Here is a 24,640-nt window from a genome sequence, read left to right as displayed (position 1 = left end):
GCTTTAAAAAACAAACCAAAATTGGAAACTGGGGAGGGGAAAAACCACCTCTCTCCGAAGCTGGACCGCGCCGGGGTGGGCGGCTCCGGCAGGGGGCGTTGGTTTGCTGCCGCGATTGGCTCCCCCAGCCCCGGAGAGCCCCAGCCCAGTGTGTGAGCCGCCGCGGTGCAGCCCTGAGTCCGGCACCGTCCTCGGCAGGGGGAACAGCTGGGGCCATGAGCTGCCGCCCGGAGCCCGCAGCCCAGTGACACCGCTGCAGGGGCGAGCGCAGCCCCGACGCCGGGCACGATGCTGCGCTCCCGGGAGGAGGAGGAGGAGTGGGACGAGGAGACCCAGCTGCGGGAGCTCAACTCCCGGCTGCGGCTCTACGTGTGCCGGGTGCGGGAGCTGGAGCAGGAGAACCGGCTGCTGGCCCAGGAGCTGGCCGAGCTGCAGCAGCAGGAGCTGGCCGGGCTGCGGGGCCCCCAGCAGGAGCTGGCCGAGCTGCGGGGGAGCGTGGCCGAGCTGAGCCGGGCCAAGCGGGAAGCGGAGCTGGAGCGGGACGGGCTGCGGCAGGAGCTGGGGCAGCTGGAGCGCCTGGCCGCCGAGGTGCTGCAGCTGCGGCGCCGCCTGGCGCCCGAGCTGGCCGGGCAGCGGCAGCTGCTGGAGCGGCTGTGGGGGGAGTGCGCCGCCCTGGAGGAGCTGCTGCAGGGGCTGCGGGCCGAGCACGGGCAGCTGCTGGCGCGGCAGCGGCGGGAGGCGGGCGAGGTGCGGGCGCTGCGGCTGGAGCTGGCCGCGCTGCCGCCGCCGCTGGCCGGGCTCAGCCTGGAGCAGCTGGAGGAGACCTACGAGCGGGTGCTGGGCCAGGCCTGCCGGGAGAGCCTGCTCCGCTACCAGAGCCAGCTCCGCGCGCTGCAGGAGCGGGAGGCGCGGCTGGGCCGGGAGAGCCTGGAGCAGCTGCGGGCCGAGGGCGCGCGGGGCCGCCGGCGGCTGGACGAGCTGCGGCGCCAGGGCCAGCAGCTGGGCGGCCTGGGCCAGCGGCTGGAGGAGGAGCTGCTGGCTCTGCAGGAGCTGCACGGCGCCGAGGCGGACGAGTACCAGGTGCGTGACGGCGGCCCACGCGCGGCGTGGGGGAGGAAGGGGGACTGGGCGCCCGGCTGGCACCGCCAGCGGGGGAAGCAAGACGGGAAAGCCCACCCAAGGGCAGCTCGCTGGAGCCGCGGGGCCGGGAGGGGACACGGCTGGGCAGGGCTCTGGGGCAGGCGCTCTGCAAACCCAAACTCTGGCTTAAACGAGCCCCGCTGAAGGTTGGGCTCGCCCCCACTGCCCCTCCTTTCCCCGAGTCTCTTCCCCCCCTTCCCTTTCTCCCCCCCCCATCCTGCCTTTCCTAGAGCATCTTTCCCAGCCTCCCCTTGTCCCCTCTCTTCCCCACTATCTCCAATTTCCTAGAATCTCTTCCCCCCCCCCAATACCCTGAGCGACTCCCCTCACTGGGTCCCAATTTTTGTGCCTTTTGCCCATGGCCAGATTTACACCTTACGCCCCCCTAGGCACAGCATCTTCAGCAAAACCGCCTCTCCCCGGCCCCAGGTGACCTTTATGTTGCACACAGTTCTAGAGAGAAAGGGGCCCCTAGGCATGTGCCTAGTTGGAAATCCAGCCCTGCTTTCCCCTGGATTCCCTTTGGGGGGGTGTCTCCTCTCCCGTGCATCTGGCCTAACCCTTCATCCTCTTTCTGCACCCCACCCTGGGATCCTCTTCCCTCCGTCTTCCTTCTTGACTCTGTCAAGCTCCTTCTGGGTCTGCCCCTCTTTCCTTTCCTGCCCACAGCACCCAGCCCACCCCTGCTGTCTCCATGCTGTGCAACGGCCTGCTGGCCCACACTATAACCCTGCTCCACCAGCTGCCTCTGTCCATAGATCCTTCCCTACCTCTGATCCCTCACCTGTGCATCTGCTCCTGACACCCTTCCCTCCCTCTGCCTTAGCCTGCGCTACCCCTGCTCTCTGTCTCCCACCCCATTGCCCATGCACCAGCTGCTTGCACCCAACTCCTTGGCTCCCTCCTATCGGGCACCCTCTGCCTTTCCCCAGCACCACCTCTTCTGGGGCTGCGGCTGGGCGAGGAGGCAGCCAGCACGGAGAGGAGCCTGCTGCATTAAAGGGCAGGCCTGGGAGTGGCCACTTCTGGCAGGAGGACACAAACTCAGGGATTCTTTTTCAAAACCTGGGGTAGAGTTGGGACCTCTGGCTGGGGAAGGGGTGAGAGTGAACAGGGAGATGATGACTCTTAGGGTATCTTCGTGAGGGGTGTACTGCTCCCACTTTGCCCTGAACAGGCACACACCCAGCTGCAGAGTCAGGGTTGGGTGAGATCAAACCCAGCCGGCTAACCTGAGCCCCAATGCCAACTCGCCGTAGGCACATGGGGGAACGAAGCAAGCCCTGGCAGTGGGTGAACTCAGCCGCAGCGTCATGGGACGTGGTGTTCTGGGGACAGGCATGCTGAGCGCTCTTTCCAGCACTGACAGGCAATGCTTAAAATGGTTTAAAAACATGAATATGTGTGTGTGGGGGGGTGTCTGTCACTTCTACCTGCCCTCCCACAAGTGCCACCATCAATTCTGCCCCCTCCAGCCCCCCTCTGCTCTTCCTGCAGCTCCTGGGGTTCATCACCCCCCCTTGGCATGGTTGGCAGGGGGGCAACTGCAGGAGGAGCCCTTCCCCCACTTCAAGGCCTGGAGTACCAGGGAGGGATGGGAGAATCAGAGCTGCACTTCTCCCCACACTCTCTTCCTGTGAGGATGGTGGTGATCCTGTTAGGAGGGGAGAGTGCTGCCTACTCCTTGGAATGGAAAGCAGCCAGGAGGAGGTGCTTTTCCCTAGGCAGAGCTGAAATGTGCACCCCTCAGTAATCAAAGGCTTGAGTTGTAGAAGTTTTATTTGGTGGGTCTGCGACAGAGAGCACTTTAAAGCACTGACACCAAGTATCCGGTGATGGGAGTTTGCCCTTGGGACACATGAAGTGAGTCCTACCATTTTCCTGCCCACCAGAGTCAGTGATGTCCTGCATTCCCCTCTTGCTAGAACAGTTCTCTACTTATGGTCATGAGCCTGAAGGATTCAGACCCCAGCGTGGTTAACTGAGCCCTCCACTTTTCTATGGCAGAGAGACTGATTACCATGGTGTTGACTGGGATGGGTTTGGGGGGGGGGTGGGGAGGATGGAATGAGGCCTTAAATAGAGGTGTCTGCTCTGTGTGGACAGTAAAATGCCATTGTGTTTTACAATAGCAAATTGCCACAGTACTTCTGGCCAAGAGTTCTGGCGACCACTGTTCTGCAGTATGCCAGTTATAAAGCACCCCATGTGCATGGATAGATCAGCATATGCTGGGAAAGCAAAATATCAAAGGTTAGGGATGGAGGAGACATATTAGATCATCCAGTCCATCAATCCACTATGCAGATCAGATGCTCTCCATTTCCTCAGGGCAGCATTTCTTTTATTCTTCATCAGACCTTTTATTAACACCCTGCTAGATCTCTTTGTCTGTCTGCAGCCCTCGTGTTAATGATCACATTGTGTGTAAGGGCATGTCTGGCATGGGAGATTATGGAGATATTGCACATTGTGAGGGGACTAGAGTGCAATTGCTCTGTGTCTGGATTTTAAATTGCTAGCTTGTTTGCAAGTTGCTATGAACAGAGACTGATCAATTCAAAACAAAACACAGCAAACAGCAGAGCTTTTACACTTAATTTGAAATATTCTGGTCTTTGAGGGGTTAAGTTATTCTCCTTTTAAACACGCATTTAAATATTTTTCAAAGCAGTGGATGGAGATTTTATCTGTGAATCTCTGATTGAGTTTAATAATAGTCCTGCAACTAAAACAATGCTTTTATCAGGAGTTTCCTGTGGCTCAGGTTTTGTTTTTATTTGATAGGAGTAAAAATTATCTAAGCTTATATTTCCTCCAGCAAAATGTAAAAATGCCTTTATTCCTAAAGATACATTATCTTTAGAGCCTTGTTATAAACTGCTGACATTAGAAATTCATAATGGAAAAACTCATTGATCCTTAACAATAATGGGTCAAATTGTCTTACTAAAGCAGCACCATATTTCAAGAGTCATCCTTCCCTCCTCCCCGCTTATCATTTACAGCTCAGTACCAAAAGTTTTTCTCCTGCAGTTACAAGAATGGCTATTTCTTTTTCCTAACTCAACCAGAAAAGGTATTTTTGTACCAGTGTCATCTCCATATTAGGGTTGCCAATTCTGACGTATTCCTGGAGGTTTCATCAATGACAATCTTTAATTAAAGATTAATCTTTAATTCCTGGAGGGTTGGCAAAGCTACTCCATATATGTTTACATTTAGCTGAGGATTAGTGGGGAAAGGTGACTGCAGGTATTCTGGAGAGTGAATCAACTTTACAGGATTGGCAGTACAGAGGAGAAACAGGTTAAAAATGCCAGTTAATAGAAAAATCAAAATTACCATGTGGCTCCTAGCTGTGCTGGTTTTTTAAACACAATATCTTACTGTTACCTTAAAATGAGTTATGGTAAGCAACCCAAACTGCTTTAGCCCCCACAATGAAAGCACAGAGCTGACATATTTGCACATACACCTAGATTATATTGAAACATCTGTAAAAGTGGCATCATGAGGGTCCGTGTTTATTGCCTCTCAGTGATACCGTGGGAGGGTGGACTTACCGCTGGCATGCCACCTTATGGCTGGGCATGGTGTAGCAGGCTTTCCTTTCCTGCCGAAGCAGCTCTAGGCCTGCGGTGGTCTGCCTCTTCTCACGGCTCGGCCCTCCATCCAGGCCATTTACTTCCCCCAACCCTGCTCTGCTGGGTGCCAGGGGGTCCAACAAATACAAGTCCAGTGTCCTTACATCAGGTCTTCAGCCCCCAGCTTTGGACCCCGTTGTCCTTAAACTCTGTCGTCTCAGGACTTTAAAGAGTCCTTATATTGGGGGCTTGCTGGTAGGGGAACCCAGGCCCTTCCTCTCCTCTGGGTTCCAGCGCCGGGACACAGTAGTGAGCAGGCAAGCGTTGTCTATTCAGACCTGCTCCCTGCTAACTCTCTGGGCTTTTTCCTCCCGCAGCAGGCATTTGCCACAGCCCCTTCCTGGGCCCACTCTGTACCTGTGTTCTTATCAGCCTTCGCAACCTGTCTTCCCAGGCTGCACCACTTCTCAATGTTCATGGCAGGGGAGGGGCTTGCAGGGCTCCCCCTCCCCCCGTCCCCTAACAAATCCCAAATGAAAATGTAAACAAACCATTTTGTCCTCACAATTGAACTTTAATCTTTCTTAGCTTTCCCCTATGCTCTGCTTCTCAGTTCAACACCTCCTAGGGCTTTCTCCCCAGAGGTCCAGATTCTGCCATTTATCAAGGACCACCGCGAGTGTCCACCCCACTGGCATCTCCTGGCCAGCTCTCTGCTTAGGAGGAGGAACCCAGGGCCAACTCTTTCCTTGGGCTTTTCCCTTCTACTCCCTTGGAGTCCTTCCCTGGCTCAGCAGGTGTCTTTCAGCTTTCTGTCCGCCACTGAACTGCTGAGAGGGGATTGTGTAGAGTTCTTTCACTCTCTCCCCACTAGCTTATCTGGGCTTCTTCCCGGCTATGCTTCATCTTTAATGGGGTTGCCACCAGGTCTCTAATTCCCTTCCCCTAACCCTTTCAGTGCCAATGTGGGAATCTACACTCCACCATCTGTATCATGTTAAAACTGCCCCGTTTACAATTAAAGAAGATTTTTCTAGTGACCAGCTATGCAAACTCAACCTGGTTTTTCAGGCAGGAGGTGGGGAAAAGGTGATCTTTCATTCATATCTGTCATGAAAAAATATAAAATGGGGGAAAGCAAGTATTTTAGGCTTTCTACTGTTACTCAGTTTTTTCGGACATAATTTCTTTTACATGAGAGAAGATATTTAGTTGGGCTTTTGAAATCATGTCTAAAAACCAGTTATTAGCTGTTTGTTTATTTAAAAGTGATGTCACTCACAGATATGTTTTTTTTTTAATATGAGTGTTTATGGTAGGAATTTCCTTTACAGCTGTTGCAGCAAGGGGATTTATTAATATTTTCCATATATTATCCACTCTTTCTGTGTAGCCATTCTTGTCTCCTCCAGCGCTGCCTATCCTCAGTAAAGCTTTCAGTGCAGATAGGTAGTAAAATGTATTTGCAGTATAGTTTGGATTGGCCAAGCACTAGCCCAAATCCTGCATTGGGCCTGGTGGGCCAATGGATGGCTCAGTAGGACTCTTCTGTCTCAGGTTTCTATGGCCCTAAAAACATGCTGTGATGATATTTATGCAGAAACTCCAATTGACTGCAATGGCAGATTCACATACAGTGCGATAGCAGGAGTGGGCCCTATATTTTTAGAATGCAAAAAAGACCCTGGCTTTCATCCTGCTCCACTGAAGCCAACTGGACATTTGCCACCAACTTCAATAGGCTTAGAATTGGCTCCTGTATCTGTTCCATGGTGCTGTGAGCTCCAAAGCAGAGGAAAACAGCCTCTTGTTGAATTAACATTTAGCACAAATCTTTCACACTGAATTCCTGTACCGATTTCCAGCCAGCCAAGTGCTGGGTGTCCTCTTTTCCTTTTTCTCCCATTAAGCTGCGAAGTGGCCGTGAAGTTTGTAAAAGACGCCAGACCAAGAGTGCTGGAGACTGAAGTCCTTTCTTTATTCGCAGAACAAGTACAGCTAGACTGTCCTCATGCTGCCCATTCTCCCACTGCCCTGCTGATGTTTCTCATCCCTGCCTAGAAGGAACCACCTTAAGGGGTGTGAGAATTAGTCCCCTTCAGTGCTTGAGTGGACACCAGTGATTTTTCCTCTTCTCTTTATATAACTGAGCGGTGAACTTTTCCAAGTTAATCCCTTTGCTCAGACTTCTGAAAGGAGCGAGCATAGTGCAAGAACACAGGTCACCTTCCAAGACGTGGATGCTGCTTCTTTACCAGCGATACCAGGAAAGACCTTTGAGATTATTAGTGTGAACCAAGTTAGCGCAGCATGTATAAAGGCCAAGAAAACATAAGGCGATTTAAGGATTATTTTTTGGGACTAATGTAATAACTACTCTTCCTTAAGGCTTGGTCTGCACTAGAGCTTACTTCAGTATAATTTATGTGGCTCCAGGGTGTGAATAATCCACATAATCTAGGGACGTAAGTTGCACTGACCTAAGTGCTGGTGTGGACAGGGCTATGTCAGTGGGAGAGCTACTGCCTCTCATGGAGGTGGATTTGTTATGCCAATGGGAGAGCTCTCTCCCGTCAGCATTGAGCATCTTCACCAGACATGCTACAGCTGTGCAGCTGCAGCACTTCTAATGTAGATTAGCCCTCAGTTTAACATGCAGATGTTCCAGCTGTCACATGCTCTGCAGTCTCAGGTGGCCATGCAGATAGGGAAGGACGACGTAATTCCATCAAGGGATTCCACTGACAGATCTGTTTTTCTCCAGACCATGTAATGACATCCTTGGCTATTTGCTTTTGTTATAGTTCATGGTTAGTTTAGCTGTTCCTCTGACCTGCTCTGTGAGTTGGTCTCAGTGGATCCTCTCTGTGGCGTTAGGCCTTTAGTCCTCCCCTCTCTGGGCTGGAATCTTGCATTTCTCCCACTCTTATGCAAGGGACTCTAGCCTCATGCCCAGGTCTATCAACCATGATTCTGCAGCAGGCTTGACTGGATTCAAGCCCTGAAATTCTTCCCTTCTGGAGCTGTGACCAATGTGTGAATACAGGGAGATTGAACAGCCTTTTCAAAACAAAGTATTGTTTAATTTAAACAGAAGGAATGCAGCATCAAAAGAGGAAAGGGGTATTAACCCAACAAAGACTTTACTGTCTTACATAAAATGTAGGTAGGCTCAGCTTATCCAGACACCCACGCTTCTAGAGCTAGGAGGACAGTGTGCACCCCTTCAGATTACCATATTTCAGGTGCTCAAAAAGAGGACACTGCTGCAGTTTGCGGGTGAGCTGGAGGGGGAGTACAGTTAGGGGTGCTGGAGTGACTACCTGCGGTGGGGGAATGGACCAATCAGCTGCGGATGCAGAGGAGGGACCAATCTGGGCTCTTTCTGAGCTGCAGTGTCTGCTCTGCTCTGGACATTGCCTGTTATTTGAAAAATCCACCTGGACAGAGCCTCTTCAAGGGTTGACCTTTTTATCCTTCTCAAAGTCCCTTATCTGTTCCGGGCCTCCTGAACCTTGCCAAACAAGTTTATGCACCCTACCCCACGGGGTGGGGGCAGGGATAGACTTCACAGCAGTTATTCCGTTGTCCTTTTAACTATTGGTAAATGGGAAACTATTTGAGATTTTTGTCTGCTTTCCTGTCTAATTCCACCAGGAGCAGACAGCATATAATGCTGTTGTAGTTGCTATAGTCCCCCTTTGTGGAAGGTCACTAGACTGCTGTATTGGACCCAAGCCTTTGGATCACACATGCTTCCAAGCCCACTAGGTCTGGGTCGTGTCCAGGCACTATCTCTTGGTCTGGCCTCTCATGTACACTCTGTGTGCAGACCCCCTGTCTGGAACCTCTCGATGGGAAGATGGGACTCTGTGGTCTAGCTGCCCTCAGCCCCAAGACCAATGCTCTCCCTCAGTGAACATTCAGAATGCTGCTCAGTTAAACTCCTCAAGAGGAAAATGAGTGATCACAGGCCTATTCCCAGAGGCCAGAACTGTACCTGAAACCATCACCCATAGGTCCAAACATCCCCAGACATAGGAATCTCAAACTCATGACTTGGTCCACAAATCTGTGGTCTCCTAAAAGGTTAACAGACAGTTGCAACCAAGTCAGATACTATTCAGGTTGTCATGCTGCATCGTTCCCCATTGTATTTGAGCATTTCAAATGTGTTTAAATGGAAAGGGGCATGTGTGTTTATTCCAGTGTTGAATCTGACTTTTAATGTGCCACATTAAATTTATAATAGGGTGCTTTTTGCTTGCCTCCATAGATGGTGTGACCTGTGTGTGTGTGGGGAGGGTGAGCGGCAGCTAGATGGGATTTTGTTTAAATATTTGAAAACAATTTAGTCAGGTGTAACTCTCACATCCTAGCATGAATAATCTATTCCAGTAATAGTATCTCATGAACCATATGCCAGTGAAGTCTGAGAGTACGTTTATTTTTTTCTGTAAAGCTGAGCTGCTAGTGCATGTTGCTTTAATACTTTTTAAGATTTTTATCTTGGTGTTTGTCGTAAAACTGGAAAGTTATTATAAGCACAAGTGTGAAAGTGTAAAGTCAACTTCTTCAAAACTAATAGGAAGTGTTTCTGTTTAGAGGATAATTGACGCCCTAGAAGAAGAAAAACAATTCCTGACTATGTCAATCATGGATTACCTAAAGGACTACAATGAACTAATGCAGGTGAAAGTGGGACTCAGCCTTGAAGTTGAAACTTACAGGTAAGGATTATAACTGCAGTGGGTAGTACCATCAGGAGATGTTTTAAATTACTCATTACAAGTCAGACCTGTGAACTACACTGGCCTTTTCCATCTTTAGGGTGTAGTGGTGCATCAGCTGTTTAAAAGGAAGACATTTGCCCTTAAACTCTCCAGGTTTCTTCTCCTCCCAGTGCACTTGCATAATTCCCATTAGAGTGAGGTCTCTGGACTTCTGGGTTCAGTTCTCAGCTTGCTATTGGCTTACTGTGTGATCTGGGTCAAGCAACTTAACCTCCCAAAGCCTGAGTCCTCTCATCTGTGTAAAGGAAAAATAATACCTAGTGTTGAGGCATAATATTTGTAAAGTCCTTTAATATCTTCAGATAGAAGATCATGTAAAAGTGTAACATTATTGTAACTATTGTTGTTCTTCATTAATAATGTTAATAGGTATTACCCACATGCAGACTACAGAGGGAGATTAGAACCTTTGATGTAGCACTTAAGTCCAGCCATTTTAACTAATAGTAATTACGTCTACAGTTTATAGAACAGCATGTTACTGAAGCCATACAACCCTTTGAATCCTGGAATTCTAAAAGCTTGCTACTTATTTTGCAGTAAAGTTCTTGGTGCTAAAGGAGCATGCTTGATTACTATGATGCTAAAAGCCAAGTGAATGTAATTGTTCTTACCATATTTGAATATATGCAAGTATTAGCTGAAGGCTCAGCATCTGTCAGACTGTAATTGATAAATCATAAGGCAGTGTGGATCTTCCACCTGGCAAGTCATAGTGCCAGCATTCAATGTTCAGATGGTTACAGGGTTTGGGTGTGCTGCTTACTGTACCCTTTTTGTCTCTACCACACTGACTTAAGGCATTGTTTCAAATACACATTCTGTTTCTTTTGCCAAAGAAGGAAATGGAATAAAGAAGTTAACAGAAAACTCCATTTTCTAAACCAGTGATACTCAGACTGAGGTTTAGGAGTCGCAAATGGCTCTTTTAATGTGTCGCTTGTGGCTCTTTGTAGCACATGATATTAAAACATGGTGTGATTTAATTATTAACCAATCTAAGCTATTAACCATTCAGAATGCTTTTACTATGTTGTTTTAACTAATTGTAGAATACATGGTCAGTCATTTTGCTGTTATATATATATATATATATATAATACTAAGTAAATGAAACAATGAATTCACATGACTGTGGCTTTTTTGGGTAATGTTGATCACTAATTTGGCTCCTGAACCACAGAAGTCTGAGTATCACTGTTCTAAACCTTACTTTGCACCATCCTGGGCTTTGTTAAGGAAACACATGCTCAGGCCAAGTCTGAGTAGTAAACAGCCATTCTGCTAATAAATCCTCTTTACCTGTGAATCTTTCTAGTCAGTCACTAGTTGAGCAATTGAAAAGCCAGAGCAATTTTGAAATCTCAAGATCATAAGTTGTTAATTGACACACGGCACATACTGGTTCAGAAGGGGGAAAAAAAGTTGATGGATAGCAGACATAACATTTTTATGGTAAAGATTTTGAGTTTTTCCGCTATTAACACTTTATTTTCAATAAAGTTGGCGATGAAACTTATTCTTTACAATTTGTATTGATTTTTAAATTCAGAAGACAACAATTCTTATTGAGTGAACCAAATAACCTGCAAAAGTTTAATATATCTGGCTGCTATCTTATCCTCATGAATCCATAGATTTGTTTATATTGTGTATTAATGTTTGACACACACAGAATGTGTAGTTACAACATTGCTTGATAAGTACTGCTACTACTGTCCTTAAATATTGTGTAATGTTGCTGTGAACTATTAAGCAGCTGAGTTTGTCCACAAAGTGGTGGGTGAAGTGATCCATACATCTTTGTTAATTCAGAGACAGCTATTTAGTAGAAAGAGCACAGAAGTTACTGTTACTGATCTAATCCCAGCTCTGACACAGACTTCATCTGTTGCTTTGGGCTCATGATCTAATCTTTCTGCTTCAGTTTATGCATCTGCTAAATGGGGTAATAATACCTTCATCTCGGTACAAACGACCCAGAGATGCTGTGACAATTAACATTCTGTGCATGATGCTGCCCAGATATCTAGGTGCTTCGACACATGCTTAGTTAGTAAGTGAACAGGCAGTGTTGCAGCTCTATAAAAAATCAACTGCGAACCCATTAAATCTCGGAGCCTCTCCAGAAGTCATATCACGATTACCTCTAGTGTTGTCGGCTTGTGTATGAATTCGCAGTCCTCAGGGAGTAGGAAGCAGCTTGGCATTGCCTGGAAGGTTTTTATTGTCCATTGAGGTTCTGCCTTAGCCTATAGAGACTTGAGAAATATTCTTTAATAGCTTGTGATTCTCTGTACCTCTGTCTGTCACCGTCTCTGTCTTGCTGGGACAGACTTCAGCATTTAAATTTACAGCTTCCTGTTGAAAGAAACCGTGTTTGGTTGAGGCCAGAGATAAACTTCCAGTTTATCGAAAAGCAGTTCTGTTTTATCGCTGTAAAGAGAGTTCCTTTAAAATCTCAGGAGGGGGAAAAATTACTATTTTGGCTACTCCATGTTTCACACAAACAAAACCACCACCCTTCACTAGGGATTTAATCCCCTGCCCTAGTGGATGATCTTTATTCATTCCATTGAGGAAGGAAGATAACTTGGTTCCACTGAATCAACTGTTGTATAAGACTGCTCTGGACTCCTGGTCTTCTGTTATTATTAAACCAGTTCCTGTAGTAATCCTCTGTATCCAGGGGCGGCTCCAGGCACCAGCACGCCAAATGCGTGCTTAGGGTGGCAAGCCACGGGGGGCACTCTGCCGGTTGCCGCGAGGCGGCAGGCAGGTTGCCTTCAGCGGCTTGCTTGTGGAGGGTCCGGTGGACCTCCCGCAGGCGTGCCGCCGAATCTGCGGGACCGGGGATCTCCCGCAGGCAAGCCGCCGAAGGCAGCCTGCCTGCCGTGCTTGGGGCGGCAAAATACCTAGAGCCGCCCCTGTCTGTGCCTGTGATAACCAGGGTATGTGATGTCAGCTTCTTCTCATTCTCATAGAGGAAATCAGCTCCTATCCTTTATTTAGGTACATCCAAAGGCCCCTATAAAGACCCATGCTCATAATTCTGAGGTTTCTATTGTGATGTTTCAGTGATTGCCGTGAGACATCCTGTCCTGTTGGCATTATGGACTAAGCACATGGTGTTTGGTTTACTTCCCTCTCCTTCATCCCACACAGCCCAGAATGTCTCTGTGTCTCCCACTCTGTATTTTTTTTTTTTTTGGCTTTGTTTTACAACTCCTAGAGCTAGCGTCGCTAAGTAAGGATGAGAGAGTATTTCCACTGGAGCTAGTCATGGCCACTCCTGCATTGGCTGGCCAAAAGGATCACGTTGCAAGGAACTCCCTTCCCCAAGGACCAAGCATACTTCCTTTCCAACGCTGCCAACCCTTCCTGCTCTTATGAATGGGACCGGTTCTGGCAATGGAACTTTTGTTGCATGGCAGCGTGAAGTTCTACACATGGCCATTTTCATTCCCATTCTTTATCTGCAAAGGCTGAAATAAATAGTTTCCTAGTGTTGCACCACATGGTTCCGTGCTGCTGAGATCCTACAAAAGCCAAAGTAGATTAGACTGTGTAATAGTCTCCAAAGGGAAGTGGTGGAAGACACATCACTTGAGATACTTAAAACTGGATTGAACAAAATACTGGACTGTTAGGAACCATCTTTCACTGGGCAGTGGGGCATTGTTGCAGCATCATCTTGCCTGGATCCTCATCAGGTGCCCCGTGTCTCAGTTTCACTTCACAGGCTCCCTCTGGTTGGTAGGATCGTTTGGTGATTTAGGGACTTTGGGCCTTCAGCCAAAGGAAAAGTCCTCCACTTCCAGGGCAAATGGAAGGACAACTAAATAGTAAACAAGCCCTTTGCCATCATGGGTCATAGCCCTCTGCCTAAGATATGAATTATCATCATGTGGCCCCCTTCAGTTGCCAGGAGCTCCTTCTCCCTTACATTGGGAGCTGACCAATGTCTCTACTTCTGGGCTTAGTAGCCCTTCTGCCTTCCACCTGCTTTGTTCCTGTTACCGCCACTTCCAGGTCTCACCCAGTCCTCTTTCTACTCCATGCTCAGAGACCCAATACACTGAAGCAGCTACTTGCTACCAAGTCCAGTCCACCCTGCTTCCTCGTTTCCAGGGCCACTTCCTACTTCAGCCAGATCTCCTTCCTGGTCCCATCTCAGGAGCCCTCCACCGAGCCCTTCCAGATTCATTCCCTGATTTCCCCCTCTGCAGGGAACCACTGCCAATTATTTATGTTACCACCAAACATGTTGCTCCTGCCAGCTCCCTCATTTACGGAGGGTGTTCTGTCTCTCATATATATCCAAGCAGGCCTGGCGAGCACTCAGTCACCCGATCTTCTTCACATGATCCCTGTCCTCCAATCCCATGATTTAGGAGGAAAACCAGGCTCAGTGGAACTGAGCCTGAACTCTCTTTAAAGGGCTTACTCAACCTGTGACAGGCCTAGCAAATGTATGTCAGTGGTTCTCAGGCATTTCCAGATAATCTCCCCTTGTTGCAACGGAAAAATGTCCACATCCCCCACAGCCTGGGAGTTTCAGGACCCCCTCCCATCTAGCACTGAAGAAAGGGAGAGTGGCCAGGACCTCCTGGACCTGATTGCAACCCACCCCTCTCTGGGGTTCTTGATCCCCTAGTTGAGAACCCATGGAAGAAATGACCGAAGAGGTCTTTTTTGTACATGACTGATTTTGTGGTAAGGCTTGTGCTGCAGATCATCACAATTGCGCACATCTTATTATTTTTGGTACCTTCTCCCTCCTGTCCCATCCCACTTGTGTGTCTCATCCACCTGTTCTCTCTTGTCTTTTAGACTGTAAGTTCTTCGGGGCAGAGCCTGTCATGTTCTATGTGATTTTACTTCACCTAGCACAATGGAACCCCACCCTGGTTAGCCTCTAGGTGTTAACACACAATAAATGCTAAATACTGACAATAATAATCAGGGGGATGAGTTAAAGATTCAGTATTAATTTCCTGACTCTCTTGGTAATAATTTATCTTAGACGTACTGTTATGTTAGTGGCGTGGGTTTCTGCATTCAGGGTATGACTTCAGGGAAGTATCTGCACAATTACTTTATAAGGGAGGATTTCTTGGAGGAGCATTTTTCATTGTTATTTGTATTATGGTAGTACATAGAGGCCCCAATGGAGATTAGGGCCCCAGTCTTCTAGGAGCTGTACAAACACATAGCAAGAGGTGGTCCTTGTCCCAAAGAGCTTCCTGTCTAAATAGATAAGACGAACAAAGAGGAAACTGAAGAATCGAGAGGTGAAGTTACTTGTTCAAGATTACACAGCAAATCGTTGGAAGAACCAGGAATAGAAGCCAGAGTTCCTATTCTCAGGCTTGTGCTGTATCCACTAGACTATGCTGTTCCTTACTAATTTACTATCTTAAAGTGTAAAAACAATTTTAATATTTGCATTGCATTAAAGTCAGTGGAACTATATCATAAGCCAAATCCCACAGAAATACTGAGTCGCAGTCCAGTTTTGCTGGGGTTTTCTCTTTATTTTCATGTAATAGCACGTTTTTAGAAGTAATGTTTTCAGATCCAGCTTGTCTCTGTGTGCTGTTGCCATTTGCCATATACAGTGTACTTCTTGGAACTTATTTTTAGTGACTTCATATGTTGCTCCAGCAACTGAACTGTTGTTTTAACAGCAGCCAAAAATCCCTAGTCATACTATCCACATTCCTAGTTTCCATCGTCACAGTTAATTCTTTCAGTGCCTGCACTGTCCGATCTTTCAAACTTTTCTGTAGCATTGGCAGCGCCATCCATAGTGCTTAATGAGAGGAGCAATTTTCTTTGCACTTACAGGCTAGAAGAGATCAGATGTTTGGTCTTTGGAGGTTTCCCCAGATTAGGAAAAACTAGCCATGACCTTTTATTTTGATTTAACTGATTGAGCTTGACCTGGGCCTCATCTCTAGGGTTGAATTTGACTAGCTTAAATATATTAACCCATGTCTACACTAGGGAAAAGTTTGTGGTTAGCAACCACATGTTAACAAACCCTGACCTAACCTTGCCCTTTTCTTAATCTGTACAAATACATGGTTGCAAAGAAAACCTTACAAAAGTGAACTGTCAACTGATGTAGTGTTGTCCTCCTGAATGTGCAGAAAGACAGAGGTGAAAACTTACCCATTCATCTCACTGGTTAAGTCTGAAACCTAAAGATGATATTTTAAGTGTAAACATTATCCATTTCACTGATGATGGCAAAAGCAGCCAGCTAATGTGTTTATGAAACTTTCTTCCACTCCCTCCAGGAGTTCAAAGCCTCAACTATCAAGAACCTCCAGCTTCAACCCAACAACTTCTATGAAGTAGTTACAGCTTATCAGTGCAAAACATTTGGCATTTCCAAAACGGAATGAGGAGGCAGTATAACATAATACCTAGTCCTGCCTTGAGTGCAGGGGACTGGACTAGATCGCCTCTCGAGGTCCCTTCCAGTTCTGTGATTCTATGAACATGAATAAAACAGACTATAAGAAACAAGGGTTACTGTACTGTGATTACATTGTTCAATTTGATATTTAAATAAAGCTACCACAGAATTTCCAGTCTGCTGCATCAGAGTGCTGCAGAATTTAGGTCTAATTTTTGGGGAGGTATATAATTGGGGAAAATGGCATCAGTTAATAAAGAACAGAAAGAGGAACTTATTTCACAGCAGGCAGTATAGGAGTGTGTTGGTGGTGCAGGGGAAAAAACAGCAACCTTGGAATGACGTAGGAAAAACCTGCACATAGATCAGGGGTCAGCAGCCTTTGGCACGTGGCTCGCCAGGGTAAGCAAACATCCCTCGGCCTGCGCCGCTTCCCACCGCCCTCATTGACCTGGAACAGCGAACCAGGGCCAGTGGGAGCCACGATCGGCCAAACCTGCGAATGCGGCTGGTAAAAAAAACAGCCCAGCCCATGTGCCAAAGGTTGCCGACCCCTGACATAGATGTTTGTAGATTTACTAGAAATTCTCCTGTCCTTATTTATTTGGCCACCATTTCTAAAAAAGTCTAGTAGCGCACGAGATGCAGCCTTGCTGCATGCATTTTGCAGATGATATAGAGATGGCAACAATCTTGCATTGGCAGAGAGAGTAGGGTGGTTGTTGTTGTTTCCCCCACCCCCAATTTCTATGCTGATTCTAGAGAGCACGTTTGGGGCCCTGTGAGCATCCTTCCTCAGAAAAAACATTTGATGATTAAATGTGTGTAACTCAGCATTCCTAAGGGAAGATAATTGATCCTTAAAAATGTATTGAATCTCAGCTATGTTAATTTCAATGGGACTTGTTCCCTAGGGCGTTTGCCACAGGTGCGTAAGGGAAAAAACTCAGGGTAGCACAACATGCAGGGATAGGCAGAGTTTGTGTCTGATTGTCAGACTGCCAATCAGAATGAGCAAAATATTGGGATGAACAGTGGCCAGTGTGTCTCTATATGCTGCATACGAGGTATACTCTACAGCAGTGTTTCCCAAACTTGGGACACCGCTTGTGTAGAGAGAGCCCCTGGTGGGCCGGGCCAGTTTGTTTACCTGCCGTGTCCGCAGGTTCTGCCGATTGAGGCTCCCACTGGCTGCGGTTCACTGTTCCAGGCCAATGGGAGCTGCTGGAAGTGATGGGCAGTACGTCCCTCGGCCCGTGCTGCTTCCAGCAGCCCCCATTGGCCTGGAGAAGCGAAGTGCGGCCAGTGGGAACCGCGATCTGCCAGACCTGCGGGCGTGGCAGGTAAACAAACCGGCCTGGCCTGCCAGGGGCTTTCCCTACACAAGCGGTGTCCCAAGTTTGGGAAACACTGCTCTACAGTATGTACCCAGGCCTGGTGGCCAGGTGAAAAAATTCTATGCTCTTATTCTCTAAGACAACGTTTTAAGTTCAGTCTAGTATTCTCAATGAAGCCAGCTAAAGGCTTGGTCCCTAAGGACAGCTGTGTTTGTCACTAATATAGGGGATGTAGTCTGGCAGATTCTGCAGTCTACTGGTGTCCTGAGGATAGGCAGCAAGTGAAAGTGATAGATGCAGATGTTCAACAACAGATAGCTGTGACTTTTTCCCCTGGTTTTTTTTTTTTTTTTGCTTCTGGTATAAGCCCTTTATTGAGAAACCAAACAAAATTTGTATTCTCATTGTTTCTGGTAAACAGCTGTTGAGCTAACACACATAGCTGGGCTGAAGAGCTTTTACAGGGATAAAGCTTACAGCCACCTGGTTTCCTAAAACCATGCAAGTTATTTTAGACACTGGGGAGGGATTGCCAAAAAGAGCGAGAACAGAATGCTGAGAAATGGAGGGGAAAGATGAATCGGCAAGATAACTATCGCCATAAAAAGTTACCCAAACCTTTTTTGCAAAATATATTGTGCTGATTTCAACTTGATGATTTTACTTCATTATCTATTTAGAACTCTGTTTTCCTTAGTATCGGTCAGTATGTTTGAAAGTGGAAGTAATACTCCTTTCTCCTGTTCATTTGTGATAGTGCTTTGCTACCAGATTTCTAAAGTATATTATAACTATTCTTTCTCTTTCTTTTAATCAAATGTATTTGCATGTGTGTGTTACAGAACTTTACTAGAAGGGGAGAGCAGCCAGTGGATTATTACATGGATTGATCAGCAGGGGAGAAAAATACCACAAGGTAAAAAAGCGAACATTAAACTTAGACCTCTAAATGTAGGTTTTAGTCACTGTTTTATATTTTTTTTTCCAATGAGTCTGTCAGTTTCATGCAGTATATTTTTAGCTGTTGAGCAAAAAATGAACTCTGTGAGCTGTTTCTGAGAATCAGCTCTCCTGGGAACCACAGCGGGGAAAGGAGCATAACATCAGGCCACCGGGGGGCCCCACGCCGGCAGCTCCTCCGGAGTGGCTGTACCACCTCCAGCCCTGCCCTCAGCCCAGTCCTCTGGCAGGGCTGCTGTACAGATGGAGGAGACCCTGCATGGAAGGACTGGGGGAGGTACAGCTTTGCTGGAGGAGCTGCTGGCCGTTCTGCTTCTCCTGTGTCTTTTCAGTATGCCGTACCAGCTATAAATACCTTGCTGGTAAGGCGTACCCTACCGCCCTATTTGCACTGCTGCTGGTATGCTTGAAAGTGAATTGACATTATTTCTTCATAAATTATTTTAACATTATATTAAGAGGATATCTAGATTATTGCTTGTCACTGTTATTGTACGTAGATTATTTTTATATTTTACATACAAGACAGTATTTTAATTTTTGCTTATCTATGCTCTTCTTGCAGGTGTCAGAAATGCATCTTATGACTACACTAATAGTTACTCTGCATACCGAGAAGAAAATAAAAAGAAAAGCTTTCCGATTATCAAGAGTGCTGACATTAGACATAAAACACCAGTAACAAATATTCGCAGCTCTGTACTTTATTCAACTCCGACAAGGCGTGGTGGACCACGGACAACAGATAGTGAAAAAGTTTTAAGGAAAGATATTCTTAGTTCAGAATATCATCCATCAACCACTATTGAAAAGGATGCCACTTATGAAAGAACTATGAAGGACCATAGAGAGTTCAAAACCTTTACTCCATCATATAGTCTTTGGGGAGACACTGAAATTCATCGAAAAACATTTCCTGAAAGAAAGAGAACAGAAGCTACAACTACTTCGGCAATTTCTTTTTCAAAAGAATTGACAAGTGTTCAAAGTTCAAACAAGGACCACAAAATTGACACAAGGTCAGGTGTTTCTGAAAGTACAAGAACAAAACCAGATAATTTTACTAAATTTCCATCTTATGAGCTGAATTCCAATTTTAAACAAACCAAATATGAACAAACCCTAGATGACACTCGTGCTATATTGAAAGAAAAAACAAAAGGAGACAAACCAGTTAAAGAGGGGAAAAGTGGCTTCTTAGAAGAAAAAGATAAGCAACCAGTCAATGAGGAAAGAAATATTGTCCCGGAGAAAAAGGAAATGGATGATAAACCCACTAGAGCAGAAAGAAGTGTTAATTTTGGAAAGAAGACTGAGGTAAAACCAGAAAAGAAAACACATATAATGGAAGAAGTGATTATTAATGATAACAAAAAGATTTTTTCAGGAGTCAGGAGTAAGGAAGATAGCACTGCTAAAGAGGAAAAAAATGTTACATGGGAAGAACAAACCAGAGTACATAAATCAGCCAGAGAAGGAGAATTTTTTCTCCCTGATGCAAAGATTAAAGAAGATGAATTAACCAAAAGGAATACAAATGTGTTCTTGGAATCAAGAAGCAAAGAGGCTGTTGAGATACCCATCAGTGTTGAAATGTATACTCCAGACAAAATATTGCAGAACAGTAACACAGAAATAACATTTCAAGGCTTTAAAACCTCTGTAGGAAGAGAGACAGATGAACATACAATTAAACCTATTGAAATTCTCAGTGTGAATGTTTCAGAAAAAGAACCCAATTTGGAAGATGAACATGGAATTAGTGACAAAAGTAGCCCTAGAATGGGTACTTTGTCAACAGAAAACATAGCAGAAACTATTGTCGCTGATATTCTTAAAAGTTTTGTTCAATCTTCTGGTTCAGAAACAACTCCACATACAAAAGTAAACTACCTTGAAAAGAAAAAACAGGATGATGAGAAAGAGACCACTGAGATCACAGTACAGTCTCAAGTTCAAGAAGAAATATCGATTTCTGATGAAGTTGATCTAGGAAGTCTGTTAAACAAGGATGGCAAAGTGGTTCTGGAAGATGCTATGGGAATTCCATCCAAAGATGTGATAGAAGATATAATAAATGTTGGCCTGAAAGGAAGGGACCGTATCGGCAAAGTGTCTGTTAATGTTGAGATTGTTGAGGAGCCACTAGAATCTGCAACTGATGAAAGGAGTGAATTTTCAACACCATTTGAAGTAGAAGAAGTAGAGGATACATCACCTGGTATAGAGCAGCATTATGGCGATGAGGGGGAGCAGAACATCACAGCTACAGCTGAAGATTTTAAAAAGAAAAAACAATCCAGTGAGATCCTCACCCATGTGGAAGAAGTAACCGAGGCAGACGACTCAATTGATGAACAAAGATATTTTGTATCTACTCCAGATGACCACCCTTTGGCTCATGGAAAAGATGATGACTCAGTGTATGGGCAAATTCACATAGAAGAAGAATCGACAATTAAATATTCTTGGCAAGATGAATTTTTGCGAGGCACACAAAGAAGAAAAGATGATAGCATGAGCTCACCAGAACAAACGTATCAGGTGGTGGGAGAGGAAGCAAGTGCCTATGTTTTAAATGAGGAACATCCAAAAGGTGAAGCATCACATGCAGAATCCATTGTTATTGAAAAAGAGATTAAAATACCACATGAATTTCAGGCCTCAATAAAGGGGCTTTTATTGAAGGAAACCAAGGACCCTAAACAACAATTGAAAGAGGCATTGGAACAACTGGAGGGGAGTCTTCCAGAAAGCGTGAAAGAGGAACTAGCTGCATTAACGAAAGAAAATCATGCTGACTCCAGTAGCCTGGCAGTTGACATCAAAAAAGTTGAGCAAACCAACGAAGATGGTTTGGTGACAATTGTGGCTGAAGTCAATCTGACCCAGACCCTTGACACTGATCAGTTTGATATTGCACAGCTTGGTGGCGTCATCACAAGTGAGATTGAGAAGGTGTCACCCAAGTCCCCAAAACAAGAGGGCTTTGATGAACATAACGACCCAGAGTTGGAAAGACGGACTGATGGTAAAAGCAGCATAGAAACAGACATTTCTCCATCGAGTAATAAATCCACTTCTTGGGCTAGCCAAGGGGTTTACAGCTCATCCAGTGTAAGAAGCAAGGATGGCATGGAATATCATTCCACCGAACAAGTTATTCGTGAAGGTCCAGTTTCAGAAGCTGTAGAATTTGGTAATGCAGAAGAAGTCTCTCAGTCACAGGTATCAACTGATATTAACAAATCTATCAGGCATATTAAAATAGGTCCAACAGAAATTCGGAGGACTGAGCAGGTCATATATGAAGGGCCCATTTCTGAAACTCTGGAACTTGGTGGTAGGGGAGATCTTGTTCAGACAGAAGGATCATTGGATACCGGTAGATCTGTGAAGCTTTTTAAAATGGGTCCTAAGGAAATTCAAACCACTGACGAAATCATTTATAAAGGGCCTGTTACTAAAACTGTAGCTGTAGATGAATCTGAAAATCTTGCTCAGCCACAGTTTTCAGCTGATATTAATAGGTCCATGAGGCATATCACATTAGGTTCACAGCAAATTACTGAAGATATCATTTTCAAAGGGCCCATTTCAGACTCTTTAGAGCTCAGTAGCTCAGGGGATCTCTCTCATACAGAAGGATCAACGGATACCAACAGATCAATAAGGCACATTAGAGTAAGTCCAAAAGAAATTCACACAGAACAAATAATATTTGAAGGGCCCATTTCTGGAAATGTGGAGCTCAGCGGCATAGGAGATCTTTCTCAGACAGGAAGTTCAATAAGGCACATTAAATTAGGACAAAAAGAGATTAATTCAGCTGAGAAAATCACATACGGAGGGCCTCTTTCTGAAAAAGCAGAGCTTGGCAGTGTGGAAGACAGCTCTCAGATGGAGCATAGGTCAGATACTAATGCATCTATCAGGCATATTAAATTAGGTCCCAAAGAATTTATGACAACTGAGCAAATCATCTACCAGGGGCCCATTTCTGAACATCTGGAGTTCAGTGAATCAGGAGACAATTTTCATTCAGAAGGGTCAATAAAGCACATTACATTAGGTCAAAAGGAAATTAAAACTACTGAACAAGTCGTATATCAAGGCTCCATTTCTGAATCTCCAGAGATCAGCAGTGCAGGAGGAAGCCTTTTGGAGAGTGAAGGAAACTCAGATATCAATAGATCCATCAGGCTCATTAAATTGAGTCCCACAGAAACTCATACAGAGCAAATCATCTTTAAAGGACCCATTTCTGAAACAATGGGTGATCATTTTCAGACAGAAGGGTCATCAGAGAGCAGCCGATCTATAAGGCATATTAAATTAGGACCCCAGGAAACATCTTTTACTTTTCAAATGGATGTAACTAATGTGGCAGGAGTGCCTGTGGTGGAAGGGAGAACACAAGCAGCGACAGTCACTGTATCAAATAGGAAGGAGCCTGATGTCAGACAGTCACAGGTTGTGGTTGAAAGTGACCAGAAGGACACTGACAGTGAAAGTACCAAAGAAGCAAGTGTTTTTCCTGATGCTTCCCAGGCTCATGGTGAACAAGTAACAGAGAAGTCAGCGTTTGAAAAAACTGTACAACTGCAAAGACTTGTAGACCAAAGGTCAGTGATTTCTGATGAAAAGAAAATTGCCCTTGTGTATCTAGACAAAGAAGAAGAGGGGGAAGAAGATAATGATGGACACTGGTTCTGAAAGGATGTTTTAATATAACCTTGCTTATCAGCTTGTTTATCACAGAGATTTTTGACTGCCGTCTTTTTAAAAGGAACTGTCCCACTACTACACCAACATTGGACTGACAATTTTAAAATCCAAGCCTCAATATATCCACCATCCTTTCCCCTAATTTGTGAAAGCTCTTTAAGGGAGGCCTACCTCTATTGCAAATTCTTTTTTCACTGACCTATTTCCAGTTGCTTCAAGTTTCTTCAGTCTCCAGGACATGAAGTTTCTGCTGGAGATTTTTTCAGGATTATTTTTTTTTTAATATTGAGCTAATCCACAAGTGAGAGTCTGAACTGGATTTTTCTATCAACTTTTGAACACTGTGTTGTGCTGGGATTCTTAATTCAGCACTTCTGTTTAGATTTCAAAGTATTAACCACAGGCAAAATGAGTAACAATAACTCTATTAGAAGAGTATTAGATTAAGGCATGCGGGCAATTGATTTTAAGTTCCACTCCCATGTGCTCATGTGCAATAAATAATAGTAAAATCTTAGGAAAAATTAAATCATTACAACTATGAAGTCAAACTCTTTCTAAGCAAACCATGCATAGCAAAAATTTATGGTAACCTTTGTTACCTTTACAGTTAGAACCAGATACTAAAAAGAAAAGCAGTAAGACTACATCAGTCATATTGTTTTCAGGAAAATGTTTGGTTGGCCTTTACAAAGCGTAATGTTTTGAATATTTTTAAAGAGAATCAGTAGGCAAATGGATAAAAACCATAGGCTAAATCCTAGTTACATTGAAATCAGTGGTAAAATCCCTCCAACTTCCCTGACTCTACATCAGGGATCGGCAACCTTTGGCACATGGCCCGTCAGGGAAAGCCCCTGGCAAGCCAGACCGGTTTGTTTACCTGCCTTGTCCTTAGGTTTGGCCGCTCGCGGCTCCTACTGGCTGCTGTTCACCGTCCCAGGCCAATGGGGGCTGCCGGAAGGGCAGCCAGCACATCCCTTGGCCCACACAGCTTCCCGCAGCCCCCATTGGCCTGGAGCAGTGAACCGCGTCCAGTGGGAGCCACGATCAGCCGAACCTGTGGATGCGGCAGGTAAACAAACTGGTCCGGCCCGCCAGGGTAAGCACCCTGGCGAGCCGCGTGCCAAAGGTTGCTGATCCCTACTCTACATAGTGATATGTGAAATGACTAATCTCAGTATATAGTACTGTTCTGATGTTAGGTATTGCAAATGCCTAAGGAGAGTGGGATGGCATATACCATATGGTATATAATGCCTTGGCACTGTGGGATTAGCTCAAGTGTGGTTCTTCTCTGACAAGTGACTGAAAAAATGGCATTGATGGCTTCCATGTTCATTGTGTCTCAGTTTCCAGATCAACCTTTCTCTGTTTAAAAAGGTGTTTTTTTCTAACTGTATATTCAACCTAGGATCTGAAAGTCACTCCTCTGGTTCTTTGTGACTTCTTATCATCAGTAATAGATTTTCTCGGGCCACACTCTTCAGTTACAGCACTTGAAATGCCATTGTTTTTATTGGGTTTGCTCAAGTGTGTAACCAAGGAGCATATTTCAGTTCTGCAATTAGAACTGAGTTAATTCTTTGGTGCCCAATCAAGAATAGCATCCAGCTCATTCTCCGGTAGCTGTACTAGCCCTGCAGTGCTAACAGGAGCAAAAAGAGG

The 24,640-nt window shown here is 45.5% G+C and overlaps 2 protein-coding genes across 2 annotated transcripts in view; one reads left to right on the top strand and one right to left on the bottom strand.

Annotated features, from left to right (window-relative positions):
- The first annotated feature begins 106 nt into the window (after positions 1 to 106).
- SYNM (synemin) lies at positions 107 to 23,501 on the top strand. The gene is made up of 4 exons (XM_039492263.1): positions 107 to 1,080; positions 9,333 to 9,457; positions 18,127 to 18,200; positions 18,810 to 23,501. Exons 1-4 carry the CDS (start codon positions 289 to 291, stop codon positions 22,958 to 22,960), a joined length of 5,142 nt encoding a protein of 1,713 aa, XP_039348197.1. The 5' UTR covers positions 107 to 288; the 3' UTR covers positions 22,961 to 23,501.
- TTC23 (tetratricopeptide repeat domain 23) overlaps positions 14,674 to 24,640 on the bottom strand; it is a 35,499-nt gene continuing 25,532 nt past the window's right edge. The window contains exon 6 of the mRNA XM_039491783.1: positions 14,674 to 16,022. The gene's annotated coding sequence lies outside the window, so the exon portion shown is untranslated. The remainder of the gene's footprint in view (positions 16,023 to 24,640) is intronic.

The sequence above is a fragment of the Mauremys reevesii genome, linkage group 10 (assembly GCF_016161935.1).
Source record: "Mauremys reevesii isolate NIE-2019 linkage group 10, ASM1616193v1, whole genome shotgun sequence".
Lineage (NCBI taxonomy): Eukaryota > Metazoa > Chordata > Testudines > Geoemydidae > Mauremys > Mauremys reevesii.
Note: the sequence above shows the minus strand (reverse complement) of the source record. Positions and strands in the feature narration are given on the sequence as shown.

What these genes read in the sequence shown, in the direction of transcription:
- SYNM (XM_039492263.1), top strand. Translation starts at nt 289, where the DNA reads ATGCTGCGCTCCCGGGAGGAGGAGGAGGAGTGGGACGAGGAGACCCAG. An exon ending in CTTGAAGTTGAAACTTACAG is followed by an intron (nt 9,458 to 18,126) that starts GTAAGGATTATA and finishes TGTGTGTTACAG; the next exon opens with AACTTTACTAGAAGGGGAGA. An exon ending in GGGGAGAAAAATACCACAAG is followed by an intron (nt 18,201 to 18,809) that starts GTAAAAAAGCGA and finishes CTCTTCTTGCAG; the next exon opens with GTGTCAGAAATGCATCTTAT.